General features: G+C 37.5%; 1 protein-coding gene across 2 annotated transcripts in view; it reads left to right on the top strand.

Annotated features, from left to right (window-relative positions):
• Positions 1 to 20,088, top strand: part of LOC126175722 (nicotinamide/nicotinic acid mononucleotide adenylyltransferase 1) — a 126,988-nt gene that overhangs the window by 71,059 nt on the left and 35,841 nt on the right. The window contains exon 6 of one of the 2 annotated variants that reach the window (XM_049922654.1): positions 2,673 to 3,012. The exons of the other annotated variant lie outside the window; for it this stretch is intronic. Within the exon in view, the coding sequence (XP_049778611.1) occupies positions 2,673 to 3,012 (340 nt within the window). The remainder of the gene's footprint in view (positions 1 to 2,672; positions 3,013 to 20,088) is intronic. 2 annotated transcript variants of the gene reach the window in all.

Here is a 20,088-nt window from a genome sequence, read left to right as displayed (position 1 = left end):
ACATACGCAAAAGGATTTAACTTTTACTAGCTTTTGGAACCAGTGACTCCGCCTTCTGGCATAAGAGTTGCAGGGGGACAAAGAGGGGTGAAGGAAAAGGACTGGAGAGGTTTAGGAAAGGAGTACAGTTTGCAAAAGTGACCCATAACCCCGGGTCAGGGGAGACTTACCAGGCAGGATGGGAAAGTCATTCCTGCAAATTGTGCCCAGTAACTCCCTCCTGGCACTTAGGGTTCCAGATGACTTTTCTGAACTGTACCCCTTTCCCTACACCTCTCCTGTCCTTTTCCTTCACCCCTCTGTCTCACCCTTCAACTCTTCTGCCAGAAGAGGGAGCCACTGGCTCCAATGTGTGTGAGAGAGAGAGAGAGAGAGAGAGAGAAATTAATAGGTAACTTAGTCATTTAAGAATATAATGACTTTCTTTAAACATAAATTATGGTGGACATTCTGTATTCCAGACCAAATAGAACTTGTGGTCACAAGTTTAAATGGAGAACATTGATTGTAGGACAGCACTTCTGCATGAATCTTTCATATATTGAAAGCCTAGTATCTTTCATACTATCCTGGCAGTACCTAATCTCATTAATTTAATGCTAAATTTTCGGAAGACTGGAACTGTTAATTTCCATGGTTAGTGAAGCTAGTATTTCAAGGTTACAAAGAGAGCAGCCATTGTGAAAACAATTTTTAAAAGTAACAAAATTGTTTTTTCCTGTATCAGAATTAACAAAAAAGGATGCATTCTTATTTGTTTAATATGTACTTAAAACTGAGACATCTGTAGGATACAGTAACATCTCATTATTTCTGTTGTGGTAGTGGCTGATCAAGGTGTTATGCTGCTATTACCTAAAATATGTTAGAATTTATTCACTATCCCTACAGAACTCTTGTAGAGTTAAAAACTAACAAATATTTATGATTTCTTTTGACAGAAAATGAAAAGTAAATTTGTTACAATACTTCTAAACACTACAACTTAACTTTCACTATACCTCCAGTTTTTGACAAGCTGTCTAGTGATAATCGTCTAAAAGTCGTTATAGAAGATTTGAATAGAAGTGTTTCTTGAATTTTAATGTTATTTAGAGCGACTTTTAATGATTAGTAAGCATAGGTTTGTGACAATATGGATGATTGTGTTATTAATAGTGCATTCAAATTACTATATTTTTTCCACACATTGATGTCTTCCATTGATTTATATTTGCACATGAATTGGCGAGGAAACACAGTACAACAGCACACATAGAATGGAAAGTGTTTATCTGAAATCAGATTGTCTGTATTAATAGATATTAGCTCATAGACATATTCTAATTAATAAATGTTGACAAAGGAGATGTCATCTTGTGACTCTTACAGATTTCTCAGTGAAATTTATAATCTCCAAAAATTAGAATTTGCAGTTGACTCATTCCGGTGTCCACTCTAAGATCTGGTTTACACCACATATAGTATCAGTGTGGCATTCTTTACCATATGCAAACTATAAGGACTTTAAATCATAGATGTTAAAAACATTAGCATTAGACACGACTCAAGCAGCCAACTAAATTAGCAGTCATTGCATCACCTTTGAGCATGAAATGAAATACAATGGTACCAGGTTTGTAGTACAGGCTCCATGCTTCTAACACTATGTAATAAAGGACATGATTGAGAATAGTGTGTAGATAGTTCTCACAACAGAATTGGTGGCTTTAATTTAAGTAAAGATGTGTTTTGATGCTTCTTCCCAACCACATCCCTTTCATCTTAGATACTGTAAAAATTATATTTATCTAATACGGGTAACAGCTAGGGACTAGATGTGCAGCAGCAGAACATCACTGGCAAGAACATCAAACAGTTTCTTTTTTGAAAAGAAAAGGCAACCTGTTCAGTTCAGGTTGGTTGGAATCCAGACAGCGAGCTGCAGCAGACTGTATGCAAAAAAGAAAAATGCAGCCAGGAGATCTGCCAAAATAACATGGGGGAGGGGGGTAACATCAACTTGGCTGCAGTCTGAGAAATCTGGAGATCACAGATCTGATCATACTTTGTGTCATGGTAAAACTGTCACCGAGCAGTCATTTCACTTCCTATGTTGCTTTAATTTATTTCTTTTTGCTTTACTTACTTTCTTGCAAAAATAATTGTACTTATTCAGTTTTTTAGGTGATGTTGATATTAAGAGTGATACCATTTATCTAATTTTAAAAAGCATGATGTGCGACAACTTAGTATGATAGTACAAAAATCCTTGTGCAAATTATAGTGGCTTGAACAAAACACAATAATATTACTTTTTAGAAGGTGAAGGTTATTTATCAGACTTGTGGAGCTCTCAGACAAAGTTCATTGTTCTGCAAGTTAAGCAATTTAAAAATAAAATAGAAAAAAAGTAAATAATATTTTTATATAATTTTCATCTACTCATTATTACAAGATCTTTCTGTTCTAAAGTATTTGTTAATGCCATCTATGCAATGAAAGTAAAAATGTAAAATTCATATTTAATAAATATTTATGTCGCTATTTATAAAAGATATGTGTTTTATTTTTCTTAAGATGCAAAATCCACGCAACAAAAAGTGACATGACAAAATCATTTCAAAATCACTTGTTCAGTTAAATTTTCTTTCTTTTTCATGCTATCCTGATGTGCTCCATCATTTGAGCAGTAAGTATTTGTATCCAGAATTTTGTGGTACACAACCATTTTTGACTCCTTCCCCCAGTGACGTGAATATGGATTCGCCTAGTCCAAATACACAGATCACGGCCCTCACATATGATTGTGAATTCCAAAATAAGAAAAATTCAGAACAAAATGATCCTTGTGTTAATGTCCCAGTCACATATATTAGAGTTGAACACATTTCTGGAGAACATATTGAAAATGAGGTGCATTATGCAGAGAGACTAAGTAATGATGAAAACTCAAAACGCTCTGCAATTGGCTATCCAGGTCAAGCAGTGCAAATAATTTCCACACCTACTGGTGACAGAATTGCGAAACAGGTGAGTGAAACAAAAGTGACACCTCCAAATGAAAGAGATGATGAGCCTGTTGCAAGTGTTCAGATTCAGATAACTAAAGAGGGAATTAAAGTAATAAGTGATAAGGAGACTACAGTGTGAAACAACTTTTCTCACTTCATTTCACTGCAATATTAGAAAAGCTATAATCAAGCCAATTTGAGAACTGAAGGTATGTGCTTAATGGCCCAACAGAAGGAAACTACTGAAAAATTCACCAATAAGAAAGCAAAGTTTATTAACTTCATTGCAGACTTGTAGATATCATGACAGTTATGTTAGAGCATAACTACTTTGTTTTTTCGTTTCTTGACACACGTTTTGCATTGGCAGCCATTAAGAATGGTTCTTCTTCTTCTATGTGAAAACTTCTGCAGAATTATTTCTTTCCTGGTCCCCTGTTTAGCTGTCTGTTTTTGAATGTATGCTCAAACCAAATACTTCTGTGCCAAATTAAACAAATATGTGTGTGTGTAAACTGGCTCAGATAAAAGTTGTGTTTCTTAATATTGTGCCTGGTTGTGATATTGGCCTAGAGCCACTCAAATCTCTCTACTTCCAAAAAATAAATTCTGTCAAACCACCATAATGTATAGCTATTAGTTCTGTTGTAAATAATGTTCCAAAGGTTATTAGATGGTAATTTATTCTCACATTATCTTCACTAGATGAAGATTGAGATACTCTTTTGAGACATACTTTTCTGTATTTTACTACAGAATTTTTTTGTACATTTATGCAAACAATTGAAAAATATTCATAACATGAAATTTTTGCTGTTAAGTTACATTATCAGCTTGTAGTGTTTTACAAACAAGGGAATATTGAAGTGCGCAGTTCAATATATGTGTTCCTGATAAGTGTTGTGCTAATTTGTTGCCATAATTGTGAGTACTAAGTAACTTCTGATAACAATGACTTGATATTCTTTATAATGAGAGATACATTTGAAAGATTTTAAGAAGTTGTTGTGATGTAGTCTTCCATTTCAATTGTATATTTCCAATACAAATTTCTTGTGATTTTTGTATGAGCCATCTGTCTTTCTCCATTTGATACAAAGAAATATGTGTAGAAGCTGCCAAGTTGTAGACTTATTGTACTTGCATTTCTATTAATTTTATCACCAATGTGGTTGTGTATATGCAGGGATTTCTATTCATTTATCAATTGAATGAGTTATACTATGATATTCATGTGTGGTAATCAAAGCGATAATGAGCTATATTGGGTAAAAATTTCAGTGCAGTTTCATTACACATTAAATTGTGTTGCCATTGTGAAACATTTTGTACTAATTAAAAATAAAGGTAAGTCACCTCTGACCTCAAATATTTATCAAAGGCACATACTTCAAGGAAGAGATCAGTTCTCCTCCTGCTCTTAAAGATATATATTAATTATCCATAATGTCCTTTAGTGTCACTTCCGAAATGGCTGTGTTATATTGGAGATGTGGATTATACTTTTAGAAATTCATTTTTGTGAAGTCTCTGGAGTAGTGTGTCATATTTATAACAGGATTTTTTTTAATGGATATTGAAGAAACCAGATTTGCCAAGCACGAAGGCAATACTACTTCCTCCTAATCCTGCCGCATCTCCTCCTCCTCCTCCTCCTCCGTGCTGGTACTAAAACTACTACTACTACTACTACTACTACTACTACTACTACTATTCTTCAGCTCGTCCTTAACCTCTTGCACACCCCTTCTTTATATTCACTTGTATATTTGTATGAAGCGATATTTTGCAATGATTGAGGCAGTGGTCTCGCATTTGACAAAAGTGGAGTTCATATACCCAGAGTTAGGTTTTCTGCGATTTCCCTAAATAACTTAAGGGGAATGTCAGGTTAATTCCTTTAAATTTGACACTACCAGTTTCCTTTGCCAACCATATCTGATCTGAAATTGTTCTCTATCACTAATTTATATCATCATCGACAGAGCGTTCAACCATAATCTTCCCCCCCCCCCCCCCCCCTTTCTTTTCATCTGCCACTCAGTACTATCCCATTTCTCTTATTTTCTTACATCCTTCCCTCATGGAATATTTCTCCATCTCTTTAAACATCAATATCAGTAAATTCTCCATCAATTGCTTATTTGTGTTGCATCTGCCTGGTAAACTGTGTAACCATTACTTCATAATTGTGCTGATTCTCTTGCAAACCAGTTACGTGTTCCACCATGTTCTATTGCAGTAATCTTACAAAAGGTGTGTAATAATTCCTACCCTTCCCCCTAATACATATTTTTAGCTATGCTGCCATTAAAGTTATTTCATTTTTGTGATTCATTATAATTTTTGGTGGCATCTTTATCATTTTACTCCTATTAATTGTAAATGTATGGAAAATTTAATTTATGATGTGGTGGCTATGTTGTGAAGCATTATCTACCCTTAAAAAGTCCCAGTTGTATTCTGTGGCAATGGCAACAGACAACGAATGCAGTGTATGTACCATCCTTTGTTGGCTAGCATCATATACATTATACTGAATTGCTCAATGAAAGATATAATGCAATAGATTTTTGCCAGTGTGTTTGCATGTTACTCATACATATTACATCTGATGCTACCTTCCTCGATTTTGCCAAATTCCCTGTCTCAGAGACCAGACATTACATTTCACATTAAGTGTATTGTCAAAAGTATAGAACAAGCATTCTCACCAGGTGACTTGTCTTCCAGATTTAGAATATGTGCTGTTAAATACTAGTAATATGATATACTTGTGGTGTTTTGCAATACATGTGTAGAAAGTTCCTGTTGATTGTAGTTACGGCTGTGTTGTCGTATTGAAATACTTTTTGTAAAATGTATACGTCAGTATGATAATATTTAGTAAAAAGTATGCCTCTCTGCTGTCCCCTACATCAATATTTATTTCACTGTCATGTTAGCTTCCTTCTGTTATAGAGATTCATATTTCGTTTATATTCTCATTTGTGTACAGGTACGCAAGTGCATGAAACACACACACACACACACACACACACACACACACACATTATTTTTTATTATTGGTACTATTATTTCTTTTATTGTTGAGACTCCAGTCAAATGAATTTTCTGCAACTTTCAAGTTAATATTTTGTGTGTGTCGTATGCCTCACATATTTGTTGCACAGCACAGGTATTAGTTGTTCTTGAGAGATTGCTTTTACGAACAAAAGAATTACAACTTTAATGATTTACTACAATATGATGTGGAGGTCTTTCAGTAAGTGGCATTTTTACAACAAATGAAAAAAGCTCGTAAACAAGAGATGTAATAAGGTGATTAAACATGTTAGATCATTCACGAGTGCCCTTATTTTATTTATTATATATAAATAAATATAATTCAGTTCTAAAATTGTTTACAAAATACTATTTTATATTCACTTATCTTAGTTTTGTGCAGCAGAATGTGTAGGCTAGATAAATGGGATATTAAGATATATATTTTAATGATAAAACACTGTGAAATTAGTTGTTAAATGTATGTCAATACATTATTTATATCTTCAGTCATGGTCTAATCAGTTGGAATGTACTACATATTCTCATCAGTTGTAAATATTATCCATAAATTTACAGTATTCAATAGAATTATTTTAATTCTTGTTTAGATAGAAATATTGAGGACTTTTCCTATTTACTATGGTAGTTTGATCTCTTAGTGAGTGAACACCTGTTCATGGGTTTTAACTCCATTGCAGGATTAATTCAGTGCTACAGTAAAATTACAATTTGAGTAGCTTTGTAAATAGATTCTGTGGATCACCGTTTAAAAATGTGAATAAAAGTAAATTTTGTCATCAGTTCCTTAAACTCTTATACTTCCCACATACTTCTCAGACTTTGCACTGGTGGGAAACTATGTCTTAGTAAGAGCTATGCACTCGAGAATAATAATGGAGCTAAATAGCTTTCTCATTGCTATTACATTTAGTTACACCATGACAGATGCATTTAGAATTTGATGGGTCTCAGTAAATCATTGTAATTATCATATTGCAATTTTTTTTTAATGTGCTGGGTAATCCTTCCGTAAGTATTTACTATGGAAAAAATCAGTATCTGTGGCATCTATGGGAACAGGTGTATTTACTCTTCCATGAAATATATATTAAGAAGTTACAAATACCAAAATAAATTTCTGTGTAGTACATACTAAACGAAATACGCAACAGTAATGTTTGTTTGATATTCTAGGTAATTAATAGCTGTACCTTTATAAAAAAAAAAAAACAAAGACCTCAAAGCCTATTCAGCTATGAATGATACACACACAATTGTGTGTTCTTTTCTAATTTGCTCTTTTCAGTATTGACAATGATGTAAGAGGTGACTGGAAAGGAGGAGGAAATTATGGTGCACTTATTCGAACATGATTGGGATGGGTTGGATATTATTGGGCTTGAGACGCTTGTTTTGTCTTAGATTAATTGGGAAGTGAGGGAGGAGGGGACGATGCCATGTATGGCTTGTAGGATGGTGACTGAAGCTATGTAACATTTACTGGGAAAAAGTGGTGGATACTGTGTAAAGTTATTGGTGGGGGGGATTCTGAGGAACCAAGTTCTAATACAAGCTAAATGTGAAAATATAAACTTTGACATATGAAAATGTGACACGTCTTAAAATATTTTGGATTGTTATGCCATCGTTGGATGAATTTGTTGTTGAAACCCAATGTTTCATCCTCGTCTTTGGAGGACATTTTCAAGAGGAGCTGTAGTGATGCACACATTGGCTCGCTACTGACTAGTGCACTGACAGGTCTGTAACAAGCAAGAGGTGCATTGTATCTTCGAAAAAGCTACAATCCCCCTTGAAGATTTCCTCTTCAGACAAGGACAAAATGTTGGGTTTTGACAAGAAATTCATCTGACCATTATATAATAGTCCAGAATATTTTAATAAGTGTAAATCAGAATAGTTAAATGCCAAGCTTTTTGCAACAACAATAATTGACCGAATGGAGGAAAATGGTAATTTTTTAAATCAAATGTGCAAAGGAACAGCACAATAGAAGAGTATAAACTCCAGCAATTAATTAATTGACTGTAAGAGAGAGTAACAGCCAAGAGATAGTATCAGTTACTTCATCTTAATGTATTGTGTCTAAATTTAAAATTATGGCAGGACTTGTGGTAATGATTGGAGTGTTAGTAGCAAAGTGGTTGCAGAATCAGGTTAATAATCACTTTAAACAGATTCCCCATCTCCTTAATATTGTGGTCAGATTACAGAAAGCGAGAAATGATTTGGAGCTTTTTAGATCTTCCAGAAATGGTTTTTTACTGTTCCAAAATACTGGATTCCAGTTGGGGTTAGTGAACAGGTATGTAATTAGGTAGCCAGCAGTGCATTGGGATTTTGAATTGTGCAGTCCACCTCGATAGCTGAGTGGTCAGCGCGACAGAATGCCATGCTAAGGGGTCCGTGTTCGATTCCCGGCTGGTTCGGAGGTTTTCTCCACTCAGGGACTGGGTGTTGTGGTGTTGTGTTGTCTTCATCATCATCAAAATCTCATCTCTGTCGATACACAAGTTGCCGAAGTGGCATCGGCTCAAAAGACTTGCACCAGGCGACCGATCTACCCGCTGGGAGGCCCTAGCCACATGACATTTCATTTTTGAAATATGCAATATGCAGAAAATTTAGAAAAGACACTTAAGTTGGAAACATCCACTGATGAGATGCTGTATTTTATTGACATGACGCCAACATAGACTCTGTAAATGATGATATTTATAAATAGCATTTATGACCAGAGAAAGTATCTTTTGTATATAATCTTAATAGTCTCTTTTACAACAGCATCTAAGGATAGCAGGTGTGTTACTTTGTTTTTCCACAGATCATAGAATAAAAGTTAGCCGTAACCGATATGATTATATAAAACCATTACAGTAATATATTTATTGAGAGAACAGAACAAGGGGGAGTCATTCTTACCCTTGATGTGTTTGGAAAAGGTAACTAATGAATTCTATACAATAAAACATGTGTATACTTGTCCATGCAGGTCATATTAATAAAATGGGCTATAATAGTGAGCATATAAGAAACTGAAGACATAAAAATGATAACTCATTGAGAAGAGGATTTATAAAAAGCTGCACATAATTACAAGAAAGACATCTGTACTATGATTCTGCATTTCAAATGATAATAATAAGCACATTTGATAAGCAAATAAAGACTTCACTGCTCTTGTAAGCACATTTGCTCAAATCCTTTAATAGCATTGTGAAGTTATTCCACATTACCCCTCTTTTCATTGGTCCAAGTGTGCTAAGTAAGTGGTACTCTTTTCTGTATTGAAACTTTGACAACCTCTCTCTCTCTCTCTCTCTCTCTCTCTCTCTCTCTCTCTCCCAGAGAAACTCATGCTTTAATTGAACACTTTTAATTTTTTTCACCTAATTTATGGTTCTCAAAGTTGACATTTAGTAGATTCTGAGTGAGCTACACTACTACATCAGCGCAAAAGCAACTCGTACAGCTTACCAAAGCAGTATGTCCTTCCCATCAGTAAATCAGATGCTCTTTGTTTCAGTTTTAGAAAAGTGAATATATAAAGTCCAGATAAATTAGTGATGACCCACATTCAAAGGTTTTTTGATCCTAATGCTGGCAATGCTGAAGGATGAGTTTCGTACTTTTCAGATGTAGGTTTTTTTGCTGTATTGACAATTTGTCATTTGGGGTAAACCCCTAGAAAACACCAGTTAAAAAGCCAGTTGGCTGTATTTTAAGAAAGAATGTTGTTGTGTTGAGTAGAACTTTCCTCCCTTCAACTCTTTTCTCTCATTTCATCCATCTTAACACTGTAGTTAAACGATTGTTTTTCTTGTATACTTTCCTGTTTTAATTTCCTCTGTATGCATCCTGTATTTTTTGCCATATTCTACTATGCACTGATACTGTGGGGCATGATTTTTCCCCCATGAACCATGGACCTTGCCGTTGGTGGGGAGGCTTGCGTGCCTCAGCGATACAGATAGCCGTACCGTAGGTGCAACCACAACGGAGGGGTATCTGTTGAGAGGCCAAACAAACGTGTGGCTCCTGAAGAGGGGCAGCAGCCTTTTCAGTAGTTGCAAGGGCAACAGTCTGCATGATTGACTGATCTGGCCTTGTAACAATAACCAAAACGGCCTTGCTGTGCTGGTACTGCGAACGGCTGAAAGCAAGGGGAAACTACGGCTGTAATTTTTCCCGAGGGCATGCAGCTTTACTGTATGATTAAATGATGATGGCGTCCTCTTGGGTAAAATATTCCGGAGGTAAAATAGTCCCCCATTCGGATCTCCGGGCGGGGACTACTCAAGAGGATGTCGTTATCAGGAGAAAGAAAACTGGCCTTCTACGGATCGGAGTGTGGAATGTCAGATCACATAATCGGGCAGGTAGGTTAGAAAATGTAAAAAGGGAAATGGATAGGTTAAAGTTAGATATAGTGGGAATTAGTGAAGTTCGGTGGCAGGAGGAACAAGACTTCTGGTCAAGTGACTACAGGGTTATAAACACAAAATCAAATAGGGGTAATGCAGGAGTAGGTTTAATAATGAATAAAAAATAGGAATGCGGGTAAGCTACTACAAACAGCATAGTAAACACATTATTGTGGCCAAGATAGATACGAAGCCCACACTTACTACAGTAGTACAAGTTTATATGCCAAATAGCTCTGCAGATGACGAAGAAATTGAAGAAATGTATGATGAGATAAAAGAAATTATTCAGATAGTGAAGGGTGACGAAAATTTAAGTCATGGGTGAAGGAATTCGAGAGTAGGAAAAGGGAGAGAAGGAAATGTAGTGGGTGAATATGGATTGGGAGAGAGAAATGAAAGAGGAAGCCGTCTGGTAGAATTTTGCACAGAGCATAACTTAATTATAGTTAACACTTGGTTTAAAAATCATGAAAGAAGGTTGTATACATGGAAGAACCCTGGAGATACTAAAAGGTATCAGATAGATTATATAATAGTAAGACAGAGATTTAGGAACCAGGTTTTAAATTGTAAGACATTTCCAGGGGCAGATGTGGACTCTGACCACAATCTATTGGTTATGACCTGTAGATTAAAACTGAAGAAACAGCAAAAAGGTGGGAACTTAAGGAGATGGGACCTGGATAAACTGAAAGAACCAGAGGTTGTACAGAGTTTCAGGGAGAGCATAAGGGAACAATTGACAAGAATGGGGGAAAGAAATACAGTAGAAGAAGAATGGGTAGCTTTGAGGGATGAAGTAGTGAAGGCAGCAGAGGATCAAGTAGGTAAAAAGACGAGGGCTAGTAGAAATCCTTGGATAACAGAAGAAATATTGAATTTAATTGATGAAAGGAGAAAATATAAAAATGCAATAAATGAAGCAGGCAAAAAGGAATACAAACGTCTCAAAAATGAGATCGACAGGAAGTGCAAAATGGCTAAGCAGGGATGGCAAGACGACAAATGTAAGGATGTAGAGGCATATAACACTAGGGGTAAGATAGATACTGCCTACAGGAAAATTAAAGATACCTTTGGAGATAAGAGATCTACGTGTATGAACATCAAGAGCTCAGATGGAAACCCAGTTCTAAGCAAAGAAGGGAAAGCAGAAAGGTGGAAGGAGTATATAGAGGGTGTATAGAAGGGCGATGTACTTGAGGACAATATTATGGAAATTGAAGAGGATGTAGATGAAGATGAAATGGGAGATACGATACTGCGTGAAGAGTTTGACAGAGCACTGAAAGACCTGAGTCGAAACAAGGCCCCCGGAGTAGACAACATTCCATTGGAACTACTGACGGCCTTGGGAGAGCCAGTCCTGACAAAACTCTACCATCTGGTGAGCAAGATGTATGAAACAGGCGAAATGCCCTCAGACTTCAAGAAGAATATAATAATTCCAATCCCAAAGAAAGCAGGTGTTGACAGATGTGAAAATTACCGAACAGTCAGTTTAATAAGCCACAGCTGCAAAATACTAACACGAATTCTTTACAGACGAATGGAAAAACTAGTAGAAGCCGATCTCGGGGAAGATCAGTTTGGATTCCATAGAAATGTTGGAACACGTGAGGCAATACTGACCCTACGACTTATCTTAGAAGCTAGATTAAGGAAAGGTAAGCCTACGTTTCTAGCATTTGTAGACTTAGAGAAAGCTTTCGACAATGTTGACTGGAATACTCTCTTTCAGATTCTAAAGGTGGCAGGGGTAAAATACAGGGAGCGAAAGGCTATTTTCAATTTGTACAGAAACCAAATGGCAGTTATAAGAGTCGAGGGACATGAAAGGGAAGCAGTGGTTGGGAAGGGAGTAAGACAGGGTTGTAGCCTCTCCCTGATGCTATTCAATCTGTATATTGAGCAAGCAGTAAAGGAAACGAAAGAAAAATCCGGAGTAGGTATTAAAATCCATGGAGGAGAAATAAAAACTTTGAGGTTCGCCGATGACATTGTTATTCCGTCAGAGACAGCAAAGGACTTGGAAGAGCAGTTGAATGGAATGGATGGTGTCTTGAAGGGAGGATATAAGATAAACATCAACAAAAGCAAAACAAGGATAATGGAATGTATTCGAATTAAGTCGGGTGATGCTGAGGGAATTAGATTAGGAAATGAGACACTTAAAGTAGTATAGGAGTTTTGCTATTTGGGGGGCAAAATAAGTGATGATGGTCGAAGTAGAGAAGATATAAAATGTAGACGGGCAATGGCAAGGAAAGTGTTTCTGAAGAAGAGAAATTTGTTAACATCGAGTATAGATTTAAGTGTCAGGAAGTCATTTCTGAAAGTATTTGTATGGAGTGTAGCCTTGTATGAAAGTGAAACATGGACGGTAAATAGTTTGGACAAGAAGAGAATAGAAGCTCTCGAAATGTGTTGCTACAGAAGAATGCTGAAGATTAGATGGGTAGATCACATAACTAGTGAGGCAGTATTGAATAGGATTGGGGAGAAGAGAAGTTTGTGGCACAACTTGACCAGAAGAAGGGATCGGTTGGTAGGACATGTTCTGAGGCATCAAGGGATCACCAATTTAGTATTGGAGGGCAGTGTGGAGGGTAAAAATCATAGCGGGGAGACCAAGAGATGAATACACTAAGCAGATTCAGAAGGATGTAGGTTGTAGTAGGTACTGGGAGATGAAGCAGCTTGCACGGGATAGAGTGGCATGGAGAGCTGCATCAAACCAGTCTCAGGACTGAAGACCACAACAACAAGGTAGTGATATCATTATTAGCATCATCCTCATCACAGGTAAGGTGCTGCTTCTTCCTTTTAATGGCAAGCTGTGATCTTCTGTATGGGATGCCATTGTTGCCTGTAGTATTCTTTGATTCTATATCTGTATTCTGCAAGGTATCCAGTAGTATGTGGCAGAGAGTGCTGTGTGTGCTCCTGTTTGTTTCCCCAGTTTGTATTCCAGTTGTGAACAGTGCACCAGAGCAACAATTGTTGGCAAGCCTCTGTTGAGCTCGAACCTCTCTAGTCTTATCTATGTGATTTTTTTGGCAAAGCATACACGGAAAAAAAGCAGTATATTGGTTGACTCTTCTACGAACATACATTCTTGGAATTTTGACAGTAAACCACATTGTGATGAACAGAGTCTCTGTTGCAGCAGCTTATGCTGCAGTTAGGTGAGCATCTCTGTGACACTTTCACCCTTATTAAACAAACCAGTGATAAGACATGCTGCTATTCTTTGGATCTTCTTCCTCTCATCTGTGAGTCCTATGTGGTAAGGGTCCCAGACTGACACAATATTCAGTGACTGGTTGAACAAGGGCTTTGCAAGCTACCTGCTTCATGGGTGGGCTACACTTTCTGAGGATTCATACAGTGAATTTCAGTCTGGCATTTGCCCTTCCTATGATTAGTTTTATGTGGTCATTTCACTTTATACTGCTCCATACACATACTCCTTGATATTTAGTAGAGTGACTGCTTCCAGGAATTTGATTGACAGTTATGTAATAATGTGGTAAATGCATCTTTCCATCTATTTATGTGTGATACATTACATTTGTTTATGTTGAGGGTCAGCTGTCAAGCCCTGCACCAGTCATCAAATGTCTATTGGTCCTGATGTGTGTCACTACAAGTTTTTAGCTTTGCAATTTCTCTATATACTACATCATCATCTGTGAACAATCTCGCGGAGCATCCAATGTTATCCACCGTATCATTTGTGTATTGTGAACAGTAATTGTTCTATAGCACCTTCTTGGGGTATGGCTGAAGTTACTTTTATGTCTGAGGATTTACCACCAGTAAGAATGGCACTCTGCATTCTATTCACGCTGTGTTCTATTTGCTAGAAACTCTTCAGTCTAGACATACAGCTGGTCTGATATTCTCTATGTTCATATTTCGTTCATTAGGCATCGGTGTGTAACTGTATCAAATGTCTTTAAGAAATCGAGAAACACAGCATCAACCCCAGTCTTGTAGATAAGCATAGTGATCAGGGTTTTATGTGATCATTTTTTGTAGAGTCTGTGTTGATTGCGACAGAGGAGTTTCATTCTCCAGAAAGGTCATAAAATGTGTCCAAAGGTGTACAACAGACTGATGTCCATGATATCGGCCTATAGTTGTGTGTGTCTTTCAATGACCCTTCTTGAAAATGCAAATGGTTGGATCTTTTTTTGTCAGTAAATGGAATGCTTCATTTCTTCAGTGACCTACAGTTGACTGTTGCTAGAATAGAAGCAAGTTCTATGTAGAATTGTTTAGGTACCCCATCAGTTCTTTTGTTAAATGACTTTGATTTTCTATCCCCCCTCCCAAAAAAAAATCACTTATTTTGATATGTCTAATTTGGGTGTTTGTTAAAGTAGGAACCTTGGTACAAGCTTCCTTGGTGAAACAATTTTGCAAAAAGGAATTCAGTATTTCAGCCTCCTCTCTGTCATCCTCTGTTTCTATACCATCACTGTGTGTTTAAGCAGAAGGTTTCGATCTGTTTACTGGTTTAATATAAGACCAGAGCTTCATAGAATACAGTATTGCAATGCCTGTGTTATTCAGTATTACGATGCAATGTTCCTTGTGCATCCATGTTTGAAGGAGCATTACATTATAATTTGGAATACCACAGGCACTGCAATATCGTACTTTCCGCTGACAAGAGACTGTCAAGTAAAATGTCTCCCCAGTTTGGGAATATACATAATGGATATAAGAGTACAGGTTGTACACACATGGTTGTCAACATATGGAAGCTTGGGTCTGGCTGAGAGTTGTGCTCCGATAACCAAATGGTAAGGTGACCATTTGCAATAAGTGGGAAATCCAGGATTGAAACCCAGCCTGGCACAAATTTTCGTTGTAGTCATTTATTATACAGCTGATGGTAGACCATATTTGCAATTGTGAATACATTTTGTGTACAACGTCTTAGGGTTTCCTGTTAGATCGGTAGGTAGAATTTTACTTTTAAGTTCATTGAATGACTGCCTTACATATGGCTCTGCTTACACTAATTTTGGCTTTATCCCATTTTTGTCGTCTGTTCTTTCACTGTGGTGAACACTATGCCCTGTTTGGTGCAGTCCCTTACATCCACAACGTCGCGTAAGAAATTTCTTTGTGATTTTCAGGATCCTACCTTTTTACCGTGACGTTTTGCTACCATACAAACATGTGCATGAGATCATAAATTTGTAATATTTCTTTATTATTTCTTTTATACAGTGTTATACCAGAGCTATAATATTTCCACATAATCCCTAAACATTAGTTAATATGCTTTAAGTACCCTGACATAAGAAGGTGTAACTTGCACCGACATAATTTAAAATATGTTACTTGTTCTAAGTTCTATTAACTTAATATTTTTTTAACCCCATAATATTGTTGCCATAGAATGCTATTGCTTTGACTTTTGTATTTGTTACTTCACAATTGTAGCCTATGAAGCAGATCTTTGCAGGTCATTTTCAAAAATCCGGAAAGATAAGAGCATTGACTGACACACATCAAGGTAGGGTTTTTCCTCCATAGTAACACAAATTGAACAGAATATGTGACACTCAACACCTGTCTCTAACGCTATGGCTTCATGACCTTTGTCATCATAACAGATGCTAAAGTATTTGTACTACTCATCGCCGTCTATTTAATATTACTGTTTTCTGCATGTGAGATGTCTTCTTCCTTAAATAATGCACATTCTTCAGTCGCATAAGGCAAACTAAACATAATAATTGAGATTGTGAACACAACTAGATGTTAACTGTCCTAAGAACTTCTAGGTGGTTATAATTAAAATGCAGCTACTCACAAAGGTCCAGTGTGACCTGTAGTTATTTTACGGGAGTGAAACTTGATAGATATTCTTATGCATCAATGCAGAACTGATTTATGCTGGAAAAAATTTGTTCCAATTGTGGCCACCAGGTGCAGATCTGGCACTATGAATGCAAGAAAGATGCATAAAAAATGATCCCATATGTAATGGATTAGGAATGAGACATGGGCAAATAAGATCAAACAAGTGAGAATGGCATATGTTGATTTTATTATTAATCGCCACTTACACAATTTGTTCACTATGAGCACCGGAGAAGTCAACGAGATCCTGTGCAGTGCGAGATTTGTATCTGGTGGCCAAAATGGGAGCTAATTCTTTTCCAGTGTATATTGGTTTCACATTAACTTACATGCCAAGTTTTCTTACCATATGATAATTACAGCACACACTGGACCTCCGTGAGTAGCTGTACTCAGATTATAACAACGTGGTATAATTGTGCATTCAAGTTACTCAGCCAGTAATACAAACTATGAACTCCAGTGTGCAAGGGCCACATAACATTTAGTAATTAATGGATACAGGAAAGATATTTGATAATACGTGAGATAGTTAGCATTAGAGAAGCATTTGACAAGAATTTTTAATTAATGCCAAGAAAATTATCGTCCTATGTAACATTTATTGGAATGTCGCACTGCACACAGAAAACAAAACCAAGAGCCTCTTGCAGTTGGAGCATGAACACTTTGGCAGCTGATATAAACACAACAGCCAATAGTAAATGATGATCTTGATCACTACATCAGCCCCCTCAAGGAAAGCGAAGCATCATCCAAAAATCTTGCTGGAAAGTGCACTCGATGTTCAGGACATGTTCTACGTTCAGGTACTGGGTCTGGTTTGAGTGGATGTGGTTGTCCTTGAAGATGACGTTCAGGCTGGTTCTGTGGTATATGTGTTGGCAGTACTTCTGGGAACACATAAGCTGGCTCCACCCAGTCAATGAAGACTGGCAGTTTTGCCATTCACTAAAATGTCCGGAATTCATGCTCCTATTTTGTTCTTTTGACGACGTGAAGTGCACCTGTGTAAGGCAGTTGTAGTGTTGGTTTGACACCATCTATGTGTAGCATGATGTGTGTAAATCACAATGCACATAGGTTAGTCTCATGCCACATCTGTATGCTTAGTGAGGGCGAATGCGAGCTATGTGTTCCTTCAAGAGGCAAAGTTAGTCAGTTTTGTTATGGTCAGGAAACTGCACAGAACTTGAGTAAATGAATTCATCAGGGGGTTATAGTGCTTCGCCACAAGCTCCACTGGCGAAGAATCCATATCTAGTTTATGTATGTTGTGAAGACCAAGCAGAACCATGGGCAAAGACTGTTGCCCATCTAGGGTCATGACCCATCAGTGCAGCTTTCAAAGAATGGTGCTAAAGTTCAGTCATCCTGTTACTTGCTGTGTGATAGGTTGTCGTCTTATGGTGAGTAATGGCACAGCATTTGCTAAGTTGAATAAATAGCTCTGATTCAGATTGCAGCCACAGTCTGTGGTGATGTGCAGCAGACAGCTGAAACACAAAATCCAGTTTGATACAAAGGTAAAGGGTAGTGTTTCTGCCAAAACATTGTTGAATGGTATGGCTTCTGGTCAGTGAGTGAAATAAACAATTGCAGTTAACAAATAGTGCTTGACCATTTGATGGAGCTAGTGGACCTATTATGTCAATATGCAAATGCGTACACTTTGTCGTCATATCTGGAAAATCTCCCACTGGTGCATACATGTGACGAGATATACTGGACATTGAATGCATGCGTGAGTCCACTCATGACAATCTTTTTTCATACTGGGCCAGACAAAAAGTTTTGAAACCAGACGAGTTGATGAACTAATCCCACAGTAACGCAGGTTGTGCAAGCTGTCAAAATCACATTTGTGGAATGTGGAGGGCAGTAAAGGTTGAGGCTTTCCACTAGAAATTTCGTGGTATAGATTCACGTATGCACCAGAAACATCCAACAGTTGTAGCTGAGGGGTGGATGATGCAGGTTTCAATAGATTCTGAAGTTCCTGGTCAGATTTTTTGTGAATTTACAAGTTGTACAAAATCAGTAGCATTTGTTAACTTGAGACAGACAGACAGTTACCACATTCTTAGTGCATGAAATGTGATGGATGTCAGTGCTGAATTGCCTAATGAACTACATGATTATATTGATGTGATGAGCATTTGTCATTGTTCTGTCTAAAAGTGTAGACAAGTGGCCTTTGATCAGTAAAAATTATGAACACTCTGTGGCCAACAGGGGAGGAGGGGGGGGGGGCAAAGTATTTAATCAATTCATAAACAGCAAGAGGTTCACAATTGTAAGCATTCCATTTCTGCTGTGAAGGTAAGAACATGTGTGAAAAGAAGGCGAGTGGTTGCCAAGCACCATCAGCTAGCTGTTGTAATGCTGCACCGATAGCAGTCTGGCAAGCATCTACCACAAACACAATATGTGCATCGAATGAAGAGTGGTATTTGCTATGCTTTGCTTTGCTGCTTCAAAGTCATGGTTCATCACGTCTGTCAATTAGATTGGAGAATTTTCTTTAGTTTTAGGTCTAGAAAGTGTTGCAGTTGGCTATTCTTTCAACATGGCTGAGTGGGGCAGATGACACAAGAAAAAAATTTAGTATTTCTAAGAAACAGTGGAGGTTTCAGGCCATGAAATCTTCATTATGGCTTCTACCTTTTCAGGAAGCAGTAGTGATCCTGTTGATGAAATCAGATGACCCAAAAATATACTCTGTAGTTGGCTTCATACAAACTTAGCAGTGTTCAGTACCACACCATGTGGTTCTAAGTGCTTAAAGACTTCCACCAAGTGTTGTGTGTGCTCTTCTGTAGTGTTTGAAAAGACAAGGATGTCATCTATATAGGCAAAACAGAATGAATATCCTTTCAGAAGGTTGTCAATAAACCTTTGCCAAGACTGTGCATGTTCTGTCGACCAAATGGCATGATTGTGGCTGTTTTCAGGATGTCGTCATCTGCCATGGGGATTTGTGTGACAGCCTTTGCACTGTCTAGCACACTAAACACAGCTGTGCCACACAGTGCATAGTAATAATCTCTTAAAAGGGTACTGGGTATCTGTCTGGCGCTGTCCTTGCATTAAGTGCACATAATCGCCACAGGGGCACTACGCGCCCACTTCTCTGGTACTAGTTGGAGATGTGATGACACTGGATTGCTAGAAGGGCATACCTTCTTTGAGCAAAGAGTCAAATTCTGCCTTTGCAATAGCCATATAGCCAGAAATTAATTGCCTACAGCCAGAAGCTAATTGCCTATGTCTGCATGAAACTGGTGGACCATCAGTCATTTTGATGTAATGAATGGTATTGTGACATGCCCCTCTCGGAGCACGTGTGCTATAGATGGAAACTGTTCAAGCAGCTTGGTGTATTTCCAACTTGCCACCTAGATGATCTCGGTGCTGTATATATCTGCACTGAGTCAGTAAGGCCTGTGTTTCTTTTGGCGAGTCTTGCGTTCACCACATCTGGTAGTGGACAATTATGTGCCAGGAAGTCCGTTCCAATTATGGTTCTATGACATCAGGAACAGTGAAATTCAAGGGGAAGGCACGGCACAGTCACAAGTCCAACTCAATATGTTGACTGCCGTATGTCACTAATGGATTAATTGTTTACCGCAAAGAGGCAGAACGTGATCATTGACCAGCAGTTGTACAGTGAATTATGTGGTTAAATACACAAGTCTGCAGCAGTGTCC

The sequence above is a fragment of the Schistocerca cancellata genome, chromosome 3 (assembly GCF_023864275.1).
Source record: "Schistocerca cancellata isolate TAMUIC-IGC-003103 chromosome 3, iqSchCanc2.1, whole genome shotgun sequence".
Classification (NCBI taxonomy): domain Eukaryota; kingdom Metazoa; phylum Arthropoda; class Insecta; order Orthoptera; family Acrididae; genus Schistocerca; species Schistocerca cancellata.
The sequence above is the reverse complement of the archived record's forward strand: the minus strand, read 5'-3'. Positions and strand labels throughout refer to the sequence as shown.